At 37.9% G+C, this 19,825-nt stretch overlaps 2 protein-coding genes across 2 annotated transcripts; both read left to right on the plus strand.

Moving 5' to 3' along the window:
• Positions 1–296: 296 nt before the first annotated feature.
• Positions 297–4,377, plus strand: LOC120288022 (pyruvate dehydrogenase E1 component subunit beta-3, chloroplastic-like). Its single transcript, XM_039301268.1, is given in 5 exon segments — positions 297–619; positions 860–951; positions 1,058–1,101; positions 3,161–3,759; positions 3,762–4,377. Coding segments are annotated over 5 exon segments (1,212 nt in total). The 5' UTR covers positions 297–513; the 3' UTR covers positions 4,133–4,377.
• Positions 4,378–8,395: 4,018 nt separating this feature from the next.
• On the plus strand, positions 8,396–19,497 carry LOC120285887 (cyclin-T1-5-like). Its single transcript, XM_039301946.1, is given in 8 exon segments — positions 8,396–8,604; positions 11,459–11,676; positions 13,102–13,183; positions 15,528–15,662; positions 17,132–17,307; positions 17,409–17,560; positions 17,828–18,418; positions 18,421–19,497. Coding segments are annotated over 7 exon segments (1,818 nt in total). The 5' UTR covers positions 8,396–8,604; positions 11,459–11,467; the 3' UTR covers positions 18,894–19,497.
• Positions 19,498–19,825: the final 328 nt, after the last annotated feature.

Below are 19,825 nucleotides of genomic sequence, written 5' to 3' on the forward strand. Positions count from 1 at the left end.
TCATTCAAGCACCGTTCACGGCTATTGCACCATATGCATTTTAACAAGGAAAGCTAAGGGAAGAAAGATGGAAGTACAGATTTGAAATTTTACATAAGAACAAGTCGAGTTTTGAATCAAACGTACCTTTTTCAAGTACCAATTTTGCATATACCAACCTCATTATTCAGAAGGATAAAAATTAAAAATTAAAAAAAAAAAAAAAAGGGGGCAAAAGAAAAGGAAATTACAAAAAAAAAAAAAAAGTGAAATTTAGGCCACGAACATGAGGACGAGAGAGAGAGAGAGAGGCACAAGCTTTCAATTCCTCAGTTTCTCCGCCCAAATACCATCTTGCAGCTCTCTCTTTGCTGTGGTGGGGTTGAACAACCAACGCCTCCCTCTCTTAATTTCTCCGCCCGATTCAGTCTCCCTATCCCGTATAAAGATAGCCCTTCTCTCTTTCTTTCCATCTCGCGCTCTTCTCTCTCTCTCTTGCATCGTTTCTTGCGGGTTATTACTGCAATATCTCCAATGGCCGCCGCGGTTTTCCAAGGATTCGGAGCCTCCACGGCTCTGTCGCTCTCCAAATCCTTCGACTCCAAAAGGGTCAAGCTCCCTTTCGGCAGATCTCTCTCGGGTTCGCTTCTTGTCCTTGGGTTGTCTTTTGCTCTGGTTTCTTGGCACTGTTCCGCGCGAATTTCAAGAATTAGTCCTCGCTTGATCGTGGGCCGTAGCGTAGCCGGCATTTTAATCTGATTATGCCTTTTGGGTCGATCTCTGTAATTCGAGAAATGAAAGAAGTATGATTTCCTTTGTGGGTATTGATTTCTTCTTCTTCTCATTCTTTCTTTTGTGTTCCTGTGTGGTTTTGATGCAGAGAGAAGAGCAAGTTTTGTTGTAGTTGGATCTGACGGGAGAGTGGTTTTGGATTCAAGCCGTGCCCAAAAGCTTGTCACCAATGCAGTTGCAGTTAATTTCTTCATATCTCTCTCCCTCGTTTCTTGGTTCTTTTGATTTATCGAATTTGGTATTAAAGCTTGAGATTTGGTTCTTGTTTCTTCTTGTGGACGTGTAGACGAAAGGAGATAGTGCGGCGGCGACTTCGGCATCCAAACCCGGGTACCTCTCATATTTTTCGAATCACAATTAATTGTTGCTGTGGTAGTCTCTGGTTTTACATTTATTTGCATTTTGTGTTCGAGTTCATTCTTTCATTTTGTGGGAAACTTGCTCTGTCGTCCCCTTCCCCTCTAGGTAAGTTTACATCATGAAGTAGCCCTTTTGCTCAGCACGTTCAACAAGCCAGACACTGGTCTCTAATCGAGCTTTTTAATGTCAATCTTCTGGGTTTTAGAGGATGGTCTGATGTTATTCTCTTCATTCTTGGGACTGTTATTCGTCTATGAATTGCATTTGTTCAGGCGAATGAGTGAAAGGATGAAACCTGATTGCAAGTTTGTTTGCTTATGGAAAGCTTTGATTTTTTGTGTCAATCGTTAGGTAGCACTCTCTCTGAGTTCCCTTAGACTTTCCAATTCTGATGAAGACGTAATCCTACATAACTGATGTGATAGTCAGACACCTAAGTATTTTGAAGGTTCTGTTTCCCCTAGATGTAAGACCAACAGTACTCTTAGCTTATGTTTGGAACAATACAGCTCGATTGTGTGAATGAACTTCAAATGATGGAGATATTGTTGTAAGTCAAGCTAGGATAGCTGTGGGCATACATGAGCTTTTTCCCCTTGCGTCATCATTCTATAATACAGCCACACTTGACTTCCACAAAGTTCATATTATGTTTCGTAAGGTTACAGCTTGTAAAGTATGCTTCACTTTGAAGACGCCTAAAAAGGAATCAAATTAGAAATACTCTGCAAAACTAAGTCCTCATCTCGATTGCTGACTTTGATAGAATGTAGCGTCCTGAAGAAAGAATCAGATTGTAGCTTCCAGTCATTCACATCCCTTTAAGAACTTCTGCTCCCAAGGAGCAGAATTCCCATTTTGATTTGAGTAGTAAGATGACAAAAGTTGAATATATTTGGCTAAACAACAGAGAGCAGTATCACTGCACCACAAGTCAGTCCAGAATTGATCATCTGTCCTCTCTGGACTCCCGAATTAATGAACCGTGCGAAGTTACTTTAACCTGCTTATGTGCTTTCACTAGCTTATGCCATTAGAGAATCAAACTGTCGCATTATTCCAGGCCCTTTTGGAGGTCCATGCTTCAATATATGCCCTGCTTTCAGAGGCTTCCTTGTTCTGTGGAGAGCCTCCAAAGCAATACCCAAAATGTCTTGATTAACTCTCTCTCTATACACCATTGATTGCTGAATTATCTTCCACTTAAATGAGATGAGTTTCCTGTCATTATCTCTGTTTCCCTAGAAGAAAATCTCTTTGAATCTGAGAAGGTGAGTACACTGGTAGACCAAATAAAGATTTATACGTTAATGCATGAAATCACTCCTGTCACAGGATGGAATATTCAAATTAGAGATCAATGTTAGTGTCTCATTTTCTGATTATACATACCAGATGTGAAAAGTACCACTTGCTTGTTTCCTGGGATGATAGGCATATTGATCATGTTTATGCGATGCACAATTTACTTTCCATTTGCATATGCACGCGGTATATATTGATGCAGAGGATGAATTTTATTTTTCTTGGAGAGGGAAAAACTGTGTATATAATTTGCTTTAGTGAAAAAAAACTCAGTCTGTGGTTCTGTGCCATGGTAGTGTAATGTCAATGAACTTTTGTCTCCTGTGGACATGCTTTTTCCTAATTGAATACAAGTACTAGATTCAGACTCATCTCTGCATTGGTGTTTAAACCATTGAGAGTATCCTTCATTCGATAAGCCATAGCTTTTCCTATTCTGGGATGTTGGAACTTGTTGTATGATGTACGTGCCATTTTCTTGAACATCTAATATTCAAGCTTCGTTTTACCGAATGCTTCATCCCTTTTGGTCTCAAATTTTTAAAAAACTTACTAGGCCTGGCCCATAAAAGCTTTTGCCAGCCTTTACATATTTATGGTATAATATTACCAACAAAAGCATTGTCCCTGCATCTACACGGATCTGCATTTCCATGTTAGAAGTGTTATTCTGATAATACTATCTGATTGAGAATCCAACTGAGTCTTTGTATTTGATTACCAGGCATGAGCTTTTGCTTTTTGAAGCTCTTCAAGAAGGTCTGGAGGAAGAAATGGAAAGAGATCCCCTTGTATGTGTGATGGGCGAAGATGTGGGTCATTATGGAGGATCCTACAAGGTCACTAAGGGACTAGCTACGAAATACGGCGACCTTAGGGTTCTTGACACGCCCATTGCTGAGAACTCCTTCACGGGAATGGGAATCGGAGCTGCCATGACTGGCTTGAGGCCAATCGTGGAAGGTATGAACATGGGGTTTCTCCTTCTCGCATACAACCAAATTTCCAACAACTGCGGCATGCTTCATTACACTTCTGGGGGCCAATTCAAAATACCAATAGTTATTCGCGGCCCCGGTGGAGTCGGGAGACAACTTGGAGCTGAGCACTCACAGCGTCTGGAGTCGTACTTCCAGTCCATCCCTGGGATTCAAATGGTCGCGTGCTCGACGCCATACAATGCCAAGGGCTTGATGAAAGCTGCGATTCGGAGCGACAATCCTGTTATTCTGTTCGAACATGTCTTGCTCTACAATCTCAAGGAGAGGATTCCCGATGAAGAGTACGTGTTGTCCCTTGAAGAAGCCGAGATGGTCAGGCCCGGGAGCACGTGACGATCCTAACTTACTCAAGGATGAGATATCACGTGATGCAAGCTGCCAAAACCCTGGTGAACAAGGGCTATGATCCCGAAGTGATCGACATCAGGTCGCTGAAGCCGTTCGATCTTTACACGATCGGGAATTCCGTGAAGAAGACTCACCGCGTGTTGATTGTGGAGGAGTGCATGAGGACGGGCGGGATCGGCGCTAGCTTAACGGCGGCTATCAACGAGAACTTCCACGACTATTTGGATGCCCCGATAGTGTGCTTGTCTTCTCAAGACGTGCCGACCCCATACGCCGGGACGTTGGAGGAGTGGACGGTCGTTCAGCCGGGGCAGATCGTGACGGCGGTCGAGCAGCTCTGTAAGTAACTACACGGCCGAAGGAGGCACCATAGGCTGCGCCAACAAGCCACCTGAGATGTCCTTTCCCCTATTTATAGCAGCATGATTCTTTCTGAACCATCTTCTGAGCTCCTTGTGATAATTGAAGTATTTTCTGTGGAAACTTGCTAGTTCTTGACCGTCATATGAGCCAAATAGTTTGGTGTTTTTACTCATTCAGCAGGCACATGGGACCTTGTCTTATCTTGTTTGTCAGCAATTTGTATTTTGTATTTGAGGGTGTGATTGTTTGGCAAAAATTAATGTTATAAAAAATATTTAAAAAATGATTTTTTTAAAAAATAAATAAATGAAAAATATTTTTATCATTTATGAAAATATTTGGACATAAATTATTATGTATAATTTAAACGATTTAAAAATGTATTTTTCAAGTCATTCATTAAAACCCTTCAATCCTTCAATTTTTTATTATGAGGTCTAGATAAAGCAGTTATCTCAACATTTATTGTAAGCCCGCTGGTCAAAGAGTGGCAAAAGAAAAAGAGTTCCATTGCTTATTTCAAAGATTAAACATTTCAAATTGTCGACACTTAAATAAGAGTGATTAAACATAATATATATACATATATGTCTCCATATATATCTGTATATATTTATGCTTCTATTCGTGTCATTTTGTACGTAAGTTAATTTACTAGGACAAATTAAGCTTGTTCGTATTTGCTTGTTGCGGTGCAGATGAATAACCTCGTGACCACACCAACAGAATAATATGAAAAGCGAATTAAGAATATGCAAGTTTGGAATAAGTAAAGTTCGTATAAATAAAACACAAATATTAGCGCATCGATCATACCTCGTGATGAATTTACTTGAAGATAACTCGAATTACATGGTTCCACTTTTTTTTTTTTTTTGTCAGACCACTTCAGTTATATGGATATAGTCAACTTGATTCTTTGACCCAAAAAAAGAAAAAAAGAAACTCGACTCTTAATAATAATATGATGTTATTAATTATTTGAAAAAATATATAGAACAATATTGGCAAAAAAAAAATGCTTGGCAATCACAGATAATATCCAATTATTTCTAGTATATAATATTTTTGGAACTTGATTATAACTAAAATGTATTTCTTAAAACTAAAAAAAGTATAACACCACAATATACTCTTAGAATTTGATTTGGATATAGAAATTTAGGAGAGGCAGACTATAATTTTGAGGAGACGTATATTGGTCAAGATTCCAAATGCATTCGACAACATAAAAATAAATATAATATTTAATGTACTCGATAATCATAAATAATATTCATTATTTTAGGTTGTAAATTTATTTCTAGAAGCTTAGTACCACTTATATGGGAAAATTATTGGAAAAGTTCTAAACTTATTGAATGTGTGGTCATTTAGCTTTAAACATTTTAATTTCAATAATTTTTTTTCGAATTTAATCCTATATATTCGACTATGTTTCAATTTAGTTCTTTCAACCAATTTTGGTGAGGAAACTACTGACATGTACTTTGATCATCTCACATTGCATGATCAATGCCGATGTGAATAATTTTTGATAACTTTTTAATAAAAAGAATTTTAATTTTAATTTTCTCTTTTTTTTATGCTTCTTTTTTATTATTATTACATTTGTGTTGGCGAGAATCGCTGGTGACCCTTATCGGCGAAGAAGGCCTTGCATGTAGTTGCAATGGGTTTGAATAAGAGGCATCGTGGCCCTCACCTAGATTTGGCAAGGCGGCCTCATTAGCAACCTAATCACCGTTGCCCACAAAGGAAAAAAAACAAAGAAAATGAAATTTTCAAAACCCTTTTTAAAAAATTATAAAAAAATTCACATCAACATTGATCATACTACTTAGAATGATTGAATTTGCCAATTAGTGAATTTTCAAAAGAATTATGATTAAATTAGTCATTCATTAAAACCATTCAATTTTTTATTACGAGGTCTAGATAAAGCGGTTATCTCAAAATTGATTGTAAGCCCGCTGGTCAAAGAGTGGCAAAAGAAAAAGAGTTCCATTGCCTATTTAAAAGATTAAACATTTCAAATTGTCGACACTTAAATAAGAGTGATTAAACATAATATATATACATATATGTCTCCATATATATATCTGTATATATTTATGCTTCTATTCGTGTCATTTTGCACGTAAGTTAATTTACTAGGACATATTAAGCTTGTTCGTATTTGCTTGTTGTGGTGCAGATGAATAACCTCATGACCACACCAACAGAATAATATGATAAGTGAATTAAGAATATGCAATTTTGGAATAAGTAAAATTCGTATAAATGAAACGCAAATATTAGTGCATCCATCATACCTCATGATGAATTTACTTGAAGATAACTCGAGTTACATGGTTCCACTTCAGTTATATGGATATAGTCAACTCGACTCTTTGACCCAAAAAGAAAAGAAAAAAGAAACTCGACTCTTAATAATAATAGGGTGTTATTAAATTATTTGAAAAAATATATAGAACAATATTGGAAAAAAAAAATGCTTTGCAATCACAGATAATATTTAATTATTTCTAGTATATAATATTTTTTGGGACTTGATTATAACTAAAATGTATTTCTTAAAACTAAAAAAAGTATAACACCACAATATACTCTTAGAATTTGATTTGGATATAGAAATTTAGGAGAGGCGGACTATAATTTTGAGGAGACGTATATTGGTCAAGATTCCAAATGCATCCGACGATATAAAAATAAAAATAATATTTAATGTACTCAATAATCATAAATAATATTCATTCTTTTAGGTTGTAAATTTATTTCTAGAGGTTAGTGCAACTTATTGAATGAGTGTTCATTTAGTTCTAAACATTTTAATTTCAGTAATTTTTTTGTCGAATTTAATCCTATATATTTTGACTATGTTTCAATTTAATACTTTCAACCAATTTTGGCGAGGAAACTGCTAACATGTACTTTGATCATCTCACATTGCATGATCAATACCAATGTGGATAATTTTTTAATAAAAGAAATTTAATTTTCCTTTTCTATTTTTCTTGATGCTTCTTTTTTATTTTTTTATTTTACATGTGTCGGTGAGAATAGACCATGACCCTTATCGGCCAAGAAGGCCTTGCATGTAGTTGCAATGGGCCTGGACAAGAGGCATCGCGGCCCTTGCCTGGATTTGGCAAGGCGGCCTCATTAGCGACCTAGTCACCGTTGCCCACAAAGGAAAAAAAAAAAAAAAGAAAATGAAATTTTCAAAACCCTTTTAAAAAAATGATAAAAAAAAAAAAAGTTACATCAACATTGATCACACTACTTAGAATGATTGAATTTGCCAATTAGTGAATTTTTAAAAGAATTATGACTAAATTAGTCAAATTGAAATATTTACAATTAAAATGATGCAAATGAAAGGGGTTTAGGACTTTTCTAGTATTTTTCCCAATCAAAATCATTAGCTAAAATCTGAGTCTATGGAGATATTATTAGGGTTAAGACACAATCTCATAATTACATAATTATTCACAAAAAAAGAAAGGCTTGTGTAATACTTGTATTTTATAAGGAATACAGGGATAACTTAGGAAATCTAGGAAAGAGAAAGTGAGTTGTTATTTATGAATGAGATATAAAATTGTATTTTGGCATAGATATATGGGTTAACAATCACGAAAAACCCTAAATTGATATATTCTTGACATATGTATTATAAATTAATTTTTTGACTATAAAAATTTCCGAATTGATGCATTCATGATAAATTTACCTTCAATTATTTTTTATTAAATTCTACTGTCAAATTGCATAATTGGGTGATATAAGTGATAAGTGTACTAATTTGGGCCTTTATGTATTGACTTATGGTTTTTTGCAAAATTAATTCAATTTCGAAAATTAACGTGTGTAATTCATTACAAATATATCAGTTAGGATTTTTAATAGTAAAAAGATAAGTTTAAAATAAATTTACCACGTGCATATTCGTTTGTGATTTTTTATGGCATGTCAAGTGAAAACAAGGAAATAATAAAAATTAGTCTAAGATATCTCAAATGTGAATAAGAATCAGAGAGAGTCAAAATATCTCCCCACATCTTCTCTCTCTATCTAACCTCGCCCTTCCTTTTCTCTTCCCTCCCCTTCCCTTCCCTTCCCTTCCCTTCCTCGCGCACTCTCCTTTCCTCTTTCGCTCGCACGGGGCAGCCGCCCTCCCCTCGCCGCCGCCGCCAACCCTCGCCGCCATCGCCGGCCCCTCCCCCCCGCCCTCCCGCTACCCGCCGGCGCCCCCGCACCGCGACCCGGCCCGGCCCGACCCGGCTCCGTCCCTCGCGTCATCGGCCCCCCTCTCTCTCTCTCTCTCTATACGTATCCGCAGCAACCCTAGCTCCGGCCCTCTCCTCCCTTTTGGCGGCCCGCCGGCTCCGATTCGCCGCCCGCCTCCGCCGCCGACGCGCCCGGGCCCGCCGATTCGCCGTCGGAAACGAAGGTGAGTCCCGTTCCCGTTCCCGCTCCTCTGCGCGCGGGTTTGTCAGATCGCCGAGATGCGGGTGCTCCGGCGAGCGCCGATTGGCCTCCCCGCCGCGTGCGGGTTAGGAACGCCGTCGCCCTTCCGCCCCGCGTGGGTTGCGCGGCGGTGGCGGGGCGGATTTCTTGGGGAAGGGGAACGCGAACGCGATCCCCGTGCCCGTCCCTAGGGTTTTCGCGAGTGTGCCTTTCGTTTTCTTATCGCCTAAAGCTTGGATTTTGCTCTGGTTTGTAATGTGTAATTCTTGCGAGAGAGTGTCTATTATCCTATAGAAGTCAGCTCGCGGCAACTGACGCAGGATTTTTGCCCTAATTTTCTTTCGGCTGGATATTGTACCCTATCCTACAGAGAGTACTGTTCTTTTTTTAAAGTTGACTATCTGTTGGTTTGTGATCGCTGTAGAGCTGGATTCAACCTCATCCAGGTCTAAGATTCTTTGAGAGCACTATTTCACAGTTTGTTCCTTAAGGAGTTTCTGTTGGCCTAGGAGATGTTTGACAGACACTTAACAATGCCTTACCCCCGTTGAATTTTGAGTCAATGTGTGTACTTGGTCTTATTAACACTCTTGGAATACTGTATTTTATTTATGTATCTTGTGTTTTAGTCCAACTGGAAAAGGTAATCAAGGTACTTGACTTTGATCAATTTCTGATGACGAGAACGAACTTGGGTCATTCATTATTCTGGTCCATAGTTGAATTAGATAATCTATCAATCAGTAGATTTGAAACATGACTGAAGTACACAGAATTCGAAACACAGGAAAAAAGTAACACTAAATCGGAATAAATCATACCTAACTACTGAATTGTATAGATAGAAAAAGTTGGCATGCTGAACTAATGTATTATGAACCTGAAGCACCAACTTAAGAGATAATAAAGATCACATCTTCTAAGTAAGACAGAGATACTTGTTAGCTACCTCCTTATTGTTAGTTTCTGTCATTGTGCAGCTAGCACTTTAAAGCTCGGTCTTTTTTGTACTTTTATATCCTTTCTATCTTCTGGGTTGTAAATGGGAGGTATGCTGTTGGTGCTCTTAAAATACTTATAGAACAAACGAGAATGTAGTTTTATTTTAGAAATTTGTGGATCCGCTGTAGCTTGCTTGTCAAAAGTCTAGGAGCTGAAGAAGCATATCCATGCCATTATATAAACAGTCAAATGAGCACAAATTATGTAATTGATAGACATTTCATAATAAATAAGAACTATATTGTATGTGTGGTGTGCACCAAGGAATTGGCTTAGTGGTTGAAAAAGGACTTGTTTGTGACAGGTTTCGTTCACCACATCTTAAACACATTTGGTTGTTGAGCCATCCTCTCCAGTTTTGTTTGCTTCTTGCTTGGTCTATAAGGTTGCTGGGTATTTATTGGGATCGAGAATTACTTATCTATTGAAGGCTTTCTGTCATGAGGATTATTGGGTATGGGTGTGTGCGTGTGCATGTGCGTGCATGCGTGTAGAGAGGAGAGAGAGATGATAATAAGCATGAGCAGTCCGTGTATAATTACAACAACAAAGTGAGTCTTATCTGACTAATTAGGATTGTTTGTATGAATTAGGTTATGCTCTTAAGTCACTTATGTAACTATTATCATGTGAGATCCTAGTATTCTGTATCCTTGTTGGTTTTTTCATTTTTGCTGTAATACCTCTGTCCTTTTAAGTTATACCCTCCCTACCCCATAAACACATCTCGCCAAACTGCCTCAAGCTTGCTTTCTTATTTCGATTTGGGTGCCCTCCTTTTTCCACTGATATTTTTTCATTAATAATATTGTCTTTTCTCAAATGCTCAGAAATCCAGTGAAGCAGTCTCATCTATGCTATAGTCATTGTTCGTGTGTTAGGTTTCAATTATGCTCGATGCTAGTTACAGTAAGATTAATGTACAAAATTGGTACATTAAATAATGTGATGAATATCAAGGGGACTTGTCTATTAGAGTGTATCTTATAACTTAGTATATTAATTTTGTAAATATTTCTTAAGATACCTGACATTATTCCCAGCCTTATTGTCCTTGGAGTTGGCGCAGTTGGTTGGGGCTGTCCGGGCATTTCCAACAAAAGAGTTGGAGGTAACCTGTTCAAATTCCACTGACTATTTGCAAGCCACTTTAGGTTAGGGCTACTTGCATAGATTAAAGGTCTGTACTTAAGCTGATCATGGGGTTTGCAGGGTATTTATAGCTGTTCAGATAAGTGGGCCTTTCTTCTTGCCCCTAGATTACAAAAAGAATTGGGATTTGATATTTGCTTTTAAGTGGGATATTATATTCTTTTTCAGAGAGTTTCCTATTCAACTATGTGTCTTGTTTGGAGGTTCTATTCCAACTGGTGCATAGTTTTTTTCAAAAGAGTCTTCATATGCTTCATATGTGATTGTAATTGTTTCTTTTTAATTGTATTTGAATTGTGTGCTGAAATTCTTCTCTTAAGTGGGATGCTTAGATATCATGGGTGTGATGCTTAGAAAGCTTTAAGTGTGATGCCTAGAGGAATATATTTATTTTGAGTTATCAAGTGATTACTCTTCATGTTTTATATCATTTTGGGCTCACTATTTTGCATCTCATCATGCTACGTGTCAATCGAGTTGAGCTCAGGTCTAGAATTGAATTGGTTAGACTAAGGTTTGTAACGCCCATAATGGTGGCTCTAACCCTTAATGCTAGAATACCATTTCTTTGTTGCTATATTGAGCCTTTTATCTATCATTTGTTTACTTCTATTACATATATAGATATCGTATTTTGGTCTGAAACGTTGAAGGCTGATAATTGACTATAAACTATTGTTTAGATAAACTAAATGGCGGCCTATATCGGAGGAGAATCTTCTTCACAAGGACTACAGCAGCAACAGCAAGAAGAAGGTATGGGAGGTCGATGGTACATGTTGCGAAAAGAGATTGAAGAGAATTCACCTTCGAGACTAGATGGAATTGACCTCAAGAAGGAGACTTATCTACGGAAGTGCTATTGCACCTTTTTGCAGGATCTTGGCATGAGGCTCAAAGTGTAAGCTTAATTGTCTTTTTCTTACTCTCAAAGTCAATACTTCGCTGTGTTAGGTTTACAATTATACTTCGAGTTATTGAGAACAGTAATTCGGTATCTTTGTGAAAATTTTTGGGCTAAAAGATATAAAATGTTTTAGGATAATGATATTATTGTTCGTGCCAAATTGCCTATTTGTTCTTCAATCATCATGATTCTAAGTGTGGGATGTCCTTTTGTCTTAATCCCAGATGTTTATTGGTATCGATGCTTTACTTTTACCATTTCTTAATTATTTGGAAGTTTAGGTCTGGGATTAGGAGGGAGAAAGGTGTCACATTGTTGTCTTGTTGTTGTGGGTGTTGTTGTTTGTAGACATAATAACATTGTCACTATTTAAGCTAAACTAGTGGTGTGGACATTCTCTCCAATGTAGGAGCATATATGTAGGTTTCATGGGGATTTCAACTGGATAGCTGTAGGCAAGGGAAAAAGAGCGGACATGATAGACTGAGAATTTTGGAGCCTCATTGGAAACCCTTTCTTTAGGATATTGAAGTGATTTCTGGGTGGTGGTGTTGAATGTTATTGAATCGCTTTTTTATAATTTTTTTATGAAGTGGGAGAAAAACAGAATAATTTTTTTGGGAGGGGGTTTGTTTCAAGGGATTTTTAAGCAAGCAGTTGTGTTTGTACAGGGTGGCCTGATACACTAGAAATTTGAAGCTTGGTTGGGAGACCTTTTCTTAGGTTATTTATGTGAACTTTTTGGCTGTAATTAAATGCCCTTTACTATAGAGCAGAACTGTTTATTCGATGATCAGTTTATATTCCTAATAACGGAGTGCGATCTTTAGTATTTAGGTTGAGGTTGATCATTTAGCTTGTTGGTATCTTCTGCAAATTGTTTCTAGCATTATTAGTTACTGTTAGGGCTTGTGGGTTGTTGAAATACAATTATCCGTTACCATGTCAGTAGACCAAATTGTTTGGTTAAGGTTTGTGAGTTGTTGCTCTCTGAAATCCTAGATATGTGTCTCCATTCTTTAATTAGACACCTAATTTATTTGTTCATTACCATGTCAGTACACCAAGTTGTGGAAACTGTGTTTTTGTCATTAGTAATGGTCAAGGCTTGTGGGTTGTTGTAATATGAACTTTTATTGCCATGTCTAGCTGTTGGAATGATTTGGATGAATGATGCACTGGAACTTTATGGAGCTCACCCTGAATCCTATTTATGCTTCTGTCTTGACTGTTACTTTAGGTTACATCTAATATGCGATAAAAGCTTCTACATATGATCATATTACATCAGCTGGCCACTATAGATTAGGCATCCAACTTTTTCATTCTGGCAAAGTCTAGTGGCCTCCTCATTCCATGCTGCTGAATCATATCGTACATACATGGATGTGACTGGAACTATTATGATTTATTGTGTAGGCCTCAAGTAACAATAGCTACGGCAATTATATTTTGTCATCGGTTCTTCCTCCGGCAATCACATGCAAAGAATGACAGAAGGGTCAGTGATTTTATAGTATTTCTGTTGTCTATTTGGCTATTTAAATATATGCATTGTGCACTGGCATTTGCATTTAGCATGCTTAAGATTGATTATTGGATGGCTGTCCTCTTTAAGCAAGCAGAAGACTGACTTTGGCAGGTGGATTAATTTCATGAGAGAAAAATATGACATCATATATTCACATTATGAAGAAAAATTATTAGTTTGGAGCTATAATTTAACCTACTGTGGTCTTGAGATTTACTAGAAACAATCCTGAATGCATAACTCGGTAGATATAATCTAAATCCCCTCCCCTCAAGCCCCAACCAAAAAAAAGGAATGCCTTACATTTGCATTATATATGGACAGAAAGACATGACAATTGTGTGCGCTGATTTGTTCTGGCAGATGATATGGTCATTTTTAGACTTTTAGCTATTTTTCCTGGCTTTATCATTATCATTTGTGTGAACCTTAAAAGATCTATCGAAGAAGAGGCCTTGCCTTATGTTTTATGTGCTTATGTTGAGTTTTGTTAACAAGTTCTTCTAGGGTACTAGTTAATTAAGTTAAATAAAAGTGGAAAAAACATTTCCAAGACACTTTGAAGATGGAGGAATTACATATTGCAGTAAAGTCACTTTCTTCAAATAGTAAATTTGAAAATTCCAAAGCATATTCAATAAGGTTTAACAAGTGCCTGAGGGGCTCTCAACATTTTCCATTTATGTTAAACGAGAAAATAAACCTGAGCGTTGCCGTGAAATTTTATATGCCCTTCATTAAGAAATTTACTAATGTCATTATCTAGTCTTCTGTAATAGCCAGTCATGGGTTTAAGAGACATAATTTTGGGAAACTCTGAGAAAGTTGAAAGAAATGATTTACTTATGGACTGATATTTGAAATTTTGATGATTTTAAGTGAGAATAGACAACATAATTACTGTTTTCATGATTATTTGAAGTGCTAAATATAGAAAAAGAAATAAGTACTTATTCCTTGATAAGCTTGAAACGTTTCTCCATAGCGTTATACTGTACTTTTGTTCCTTGAAAACTAATCGTGGTTAATAACATTTTGCATATCCGGTGGAGTTTAGTTTTAAAATAAGTAATAATAATAGTCGTGCTCCCACCAATTTTTTTTTTTTTTTATTGTATGCACTCATACCATCATATATTTACTTTAAGGGACTGACCAATTAAAAGTAAACTAAAAAGATGAATATGAGCAATCGGCTGACATGAAAATTAGGAAAAAGGAAAATAAATGCAAAAAGGAAAATGAATGGGAAAAATTTAAAGAAAAAGTGGATTATTGTGGGTAACAGGTAAATTGGAACGTGGCACCTAGATGAAGTGAGAACATGTCACCACTGGGCAGCTTATTTATGCTTGGTTAGGTATGGGAATTATGTACATAAAAATGAGGTTAAAGAGGACCAAACTGAGGACATCAGGGGGCTGGGCATTTGTCTGATGAACCAGTAATGGTCCCAGACCTGTCATCTTGTGAGAAGCCCACCCAGCTTAAAACTTCCTTTATTGCATTGTAATATTAAGAAAAAGAAGGGTGGGGAAAGAGGGAAAAGGATAAGAGGGGTGGTGAAGGGAAGTACAATGGCTATCATAATTTGAATGACTGAAAATAATATTATACTGAATATATTGGTTCTTTGATGCATCAGACGTTATGGTCTGGATGAACTCACTTGAAGAGCTAGGTGTGATGAACTTTGAAAATAATATGATACTGAACTTATTGGCTCTTTGATACGTCAGACATTGTGTTCTGGATGAACTCACTTAAAGCGCTAGGTGTGATGAGCTCTCCTTTTATAATAATCCATGGCCATTGTAAGATAATATAAAATGTTTTTTGATGTTTCTGTTGAATATTTGACATTTGGGAATTCGAATAACCTGGTTTTGTAAGGCTGGTTCTTCGTATATTGCTACAATGTCAATTACCAAATTTCTATTTGCTTGGATGAGGTGAGATACATTAGGGTAGTCGGATATTTTCATTTTCTTTTTCCAACTGGACCAGTATCGCCTGTCATCTTTTGGTTTTGAGTTATGCTGATCCCTGGGTTCCCTTTCTGTAAACTTATGCTTCCTTATTGACTTGGCATTCTGGCTGCTGATAACTCAGAGCATTTTTATTTTTGGATGTTATCATGCATGTTGATGGCTTTCGTTCCATTAGTCGTGTTTTTATGTCTGAGTTTATTTCTATTGATGGTATTAATTGTTTCAGGCCCGTATTAATCTTGGATTGGGTTACCTGACTTACTTGGAAAAAAATTAGTGTAATTTTGCTTTATTTGATCGGTGTCCTTTTCAATGCTTGACAGACAATTGCAACTGTGTGCATGTTCCTTGCTGGGAAAGTTGAGGAGACTCCGCGCCCACTAAAAGATGTCATACTTGTTTCTTATGAGATAATCCATAAAAAGGATCCAGCTGCTGCTCAGAGGATCAAACAGAAGGTTTTCCTTAACTTGCCATTTTGATTTTGAAGAGACTAATTCTTGCCTGTTGCGTTGTCGTGCGTTCTTTTGCCACTTCTTACTGTCATGAACTTGCTTGTGCTGCCTAAATAGAGTCTGTTCATATTGTTGCATCTTACTGAAGTTTACTTTTACTGCTTGTATCATTGCACATTTAAAAGATAGAGAATATCATGTCTTTATCTGCATTAAATGGAAGGATCATTCTTGAATTTGTACGGGCAATGCATAGTATTCCTATGTTTGAGCAAACTTGGCTGACGAACATGCCCCATAATGCTATTTTTTAAGAGAATGTTTGGCGATTTTAAGTTGGGAGAGAAATGATATGGGACAAATGCAGAAGGCATTACCTACATCTTTGTTTAGATGTATAATGAAGTAAATTGATGTGGAGGAGAAAGAAGATAGGACGCGAAAGCTCTTTGTATTATATTCGTATGAAAATAGACTGGTAATACTGCAGTATATGCCTTGGGAATTGATTTACTTCCATTCCCTTCCAAAGTTGGGAGGAAATTGAATTTGTCTCACTTGGAAATATTCCACCCATTTCTGTTCATTTCTTCTCTTCTTTCTCACCAGTAGAGGAAATGTTTCCTTTTGAATTTGTTCCTCCCATTTACTTCCACTTCCCTCAGTATAAACATAGCATTAATGAGATTATCCTTGTGTCATTCCCATTTCTGCAGAATCAGTGGTGATATTGAACAAAAATCTCATACTGTTAATGCCTTCTTTTGTCAGCATCACATGATGTCTTAATTTCCTTGCCCTTTTCAATCTGAATCTTGGATGTTCAGGGGGTCATACTTGTTTGGATCTAAGTTTTGAGTTTTCCGTAGAATCCTTTCGTAAAGCTATTGGCAAATTCAACTTCAATAACTGTGGTCAGTATCCTGCCAAGGTTATCTGGCTTCGTTATGCTTTGCCCATGATATCTTTCTTTTGTTGGGCTGCTCATAGACGCCTCACTTCTGAGAACCTCAGGAACTGGAATTTTATTCTAATTGATTGTGTTGCCTGTGGAGAGTATATGGGAAATGCACATATTGCTCGCCTATTATTGTGATTTGCCTAACATCTTTGGCATTTCCTTTTTTTTCGGATTATGCAAAAGTCAGTTCTGCAGTCGTCTTCCTCATGCTCTCCTTTTCAAATTGGTTCAGAGTGCTGCTCCTCTTTGCCTAATGCGGTGAATTTGGAAGGAACATGATGAGAGACTAATTAAAGGATTTGAATCTTATCTTAATCTCTTTTTGCTGATTTTAAAAATTTATTCTTCATGTTTTAATCTATTTATGGATTAGCGTGTGCATTAAGTTTCCTTTTCCTGTTTTTGTATATTCCCCATGAACTTCCATTGAAGAACTTAATCCTCCTAAAAAAATATTGTGATTCCTTTAGTTTTGGATGCTCTGACACACATGGTTCTGTATCGTGTGCAGGAAGTATATGAGCAGCAGAAGGAGCTAATTTTACTAGGAGAGAGGGTTGTACTTGCCACCTTGGGATTTGACCTAAATGTTCACCATCCATACAAACCTCTTGTTGAAGCAATAAAGAAGTTCAAGGTTGCGCAGAATGCACTTGCTCAAGTGGCATGGAATTTTGTGAATGATGGGTATGATCGAGATTCGTCTCTTTCGTTTCTGGTCTCTGATAATTCCAATTCAGTAGTCTCTTGCCTTTATGTTCTTTCACACACTGTAAGGTGGCTTGCAGACTGAGGACATCGCTCTGCCTGCAATTTAAGCCCCATCATATTGCAGCAGGTGCTATATTCCTTGCTGCCAAGTTCCTCAAAGTGAAGCTCCCATCAGATGGAGAGAGGGTCTGGTGGCAAGAGTTTGATGTCACCCCACGTCAATTAGAGGGTTGGTGTCCTCTTTTAAATTTTTCTGTAAAAATATTGTGTACATTTTGGGGCCTCTGTTGAACAGGCTCTTGGTCCCATATTGCATGTACACATTGATATCTCATTGCATTAAAAATAAGCCCATTGGGTTACTTAGGAGTAATATCACATTGGTTTGCCACGGGTGTCTTTATCCTTACACTCTTTATGATGTATGGTTGCCCGCATCTTATGTTTTAACTCATACATCTCAGTGTGTTCATATCTGCCTTTTCTGACTATGCAGAGGTTAGCAATCAGATGCTGGAACTGTATGAGCAAAACAGGGTTCCTCCATCTCAAGGGAGTGAAGTTGATGGAAGTGGAGGTGGTGGGTCAACTCATAGGCCCTCTTCAAAAGTTCTGGGGTCAAATGAGGAGCAGGCCTCAAAGCAAGTGTCCTCACGTGCTGCGCTTGACCATTCGGTCTCTGACTATCATGGGTTACATCAGAGACCTGCTCAAAATCACGGTGCTGATCATGCTGATGTGGGCAGTGTTATTACTGATCAAAGGGTTGATCCTGAAGCTAAAGAGAATGCAAGAGAGCATCTTGATTACTTACCTGGTAAAGACAACACGAGAGAGCATTCAAACAAATACAAAGCAGAGTTCGAACATGTTTCTGGAGAAGATCAAGAAAGAAGTAGCAAAAGAAATGATTTTACGGAAGAAGGAGAGTGGACAGACGCAGCATCACGTAAATCAGTGGTCAGTCGAAATCCAGAACTCCGGGAAGGATCAGTTGGTCAGTCGCCAAAGGAAGCCATCAAGATTGATAAGGATAAGGTTAAGGCCGCGCTTGAGAAAAGGAGGAAGGAACGTGCAGAAATGACAAAGAAAAGGATGTTATGGATGAGGATGACCTGATTGAGAGGGAGCTAGAGGATGGTGTCGAGTTGGCAGTGGAAGATGAGAAAATCAGGAGGGAAAGAAGACCGAGCTGGTCTAGAAGTGACGAGCTTGATAATGAAAAGGACCATGAGGATATGGGAGATGGGAAAACCTTGATAACAAAGGGCCAGTCATCAAGAAGAGCAGAAGGCGAAAATGCAGAGGAAGGGGAAATGCTGGATGATGCTTCACCCATGCCAAACTCGCGCAAAAGAAAAGGAAGCCCGATCGATACACAAATAGAAGGAAAGAAGCGGCATGAGCACATATCAAATACGAACCGAGAAACTGGACATGATGGACACAGGATGGGTCGAGTTGGTTATGGAGATAAGGATCATAGAAGGCATGGCCCGGAAAATGGTTATACCGCAGAGAGGGAGCACAGAAGACATGTGTTAGAGACTCATCGGTCATGATGGTGGGGTGCATGTTCCTTGTCGAGCCATGTCAGATTGGATTGTTTTAGTGGGCAGTACTAGTATGTCACGTATTGCAACTGACTGTATTGGGCACAATATTATGCCGGAGGATTTGTCCATGGATTGAGGGGACTTAGCTGCATGCGAAATACGGGACATCTCTGAAGAAGGCAAGCGTTTTATTTACTGATTTGTTTCTTTATGTCGGAGTAAGGGACATATGCCGTATTCAAACTTATTCCTGCATTTGGGATTCCGCATCACATCAAAATGTTGTGCTTGTCGCTGCACCTACTGACGATCTGTGCCTCTGACTTCATGGGTTTGAGCTAATGCTTATCACTATACTTGATAGTGTTGCGGAGCTTTCTTAAATGTTGATAACTATACGTATGCAAGCTGTAAGATCATGTATTAAATGACAATTTTCGCCAGTCTTAAGGAAAACTGTATGAGGAGCAACTATATCTCCTTTTTTTTTTTTCCTGAAATTTTTATGCTGTAAATGGGAGGGCACCTCCTTTGGTGCGCTATTGAATGGGTTCCTGCTTGTAAGAAACAAAAAGAGCAAGAGAGATGGGGAGCAACTATTTCATCAGCCTGAGCTGTGTCAATATTTTAGCCCAAAGCAATGGCATGTCTTCATTATAGGCCAGATGTTCATCTTTTCTTTTGAGTGTTCATGATAGGACTAAACCCGATTGGGGAATTTCTCAGTCTAGAGTAATGTCTTTGCCCACCAAAGTCAGTCGACGACAGATACAATTTACTTTCAAAATGATGGTATCTGCCTATCTGAATGAATGAGAGCATCATACTTCAAATGACCTCTGAGAGGACGTGGAAACCCAGAAAGTGTAAAAGGGAAGCATGGCCAAGCGAACTCGTTTAGGTCACATGTTGATTTTGATGCCATTCGATCAAAGATG

This window comes from Eucalyptus grandis, chromosome 9 (genome assembly GCF_016545825.1).
Source record: "Eucalyptus grandis isolate ANBG69807.140 chromosome 9, ASM1654582v1, whole genome shotgun sequence".
NCBI classification, from domain to species: Eukaryota; Viridiplantae; Streptophyta; class Magnoliopsida; order Myrtales; family Myrtaceae; genus Eucalyptus; species Eucalyptus grandis.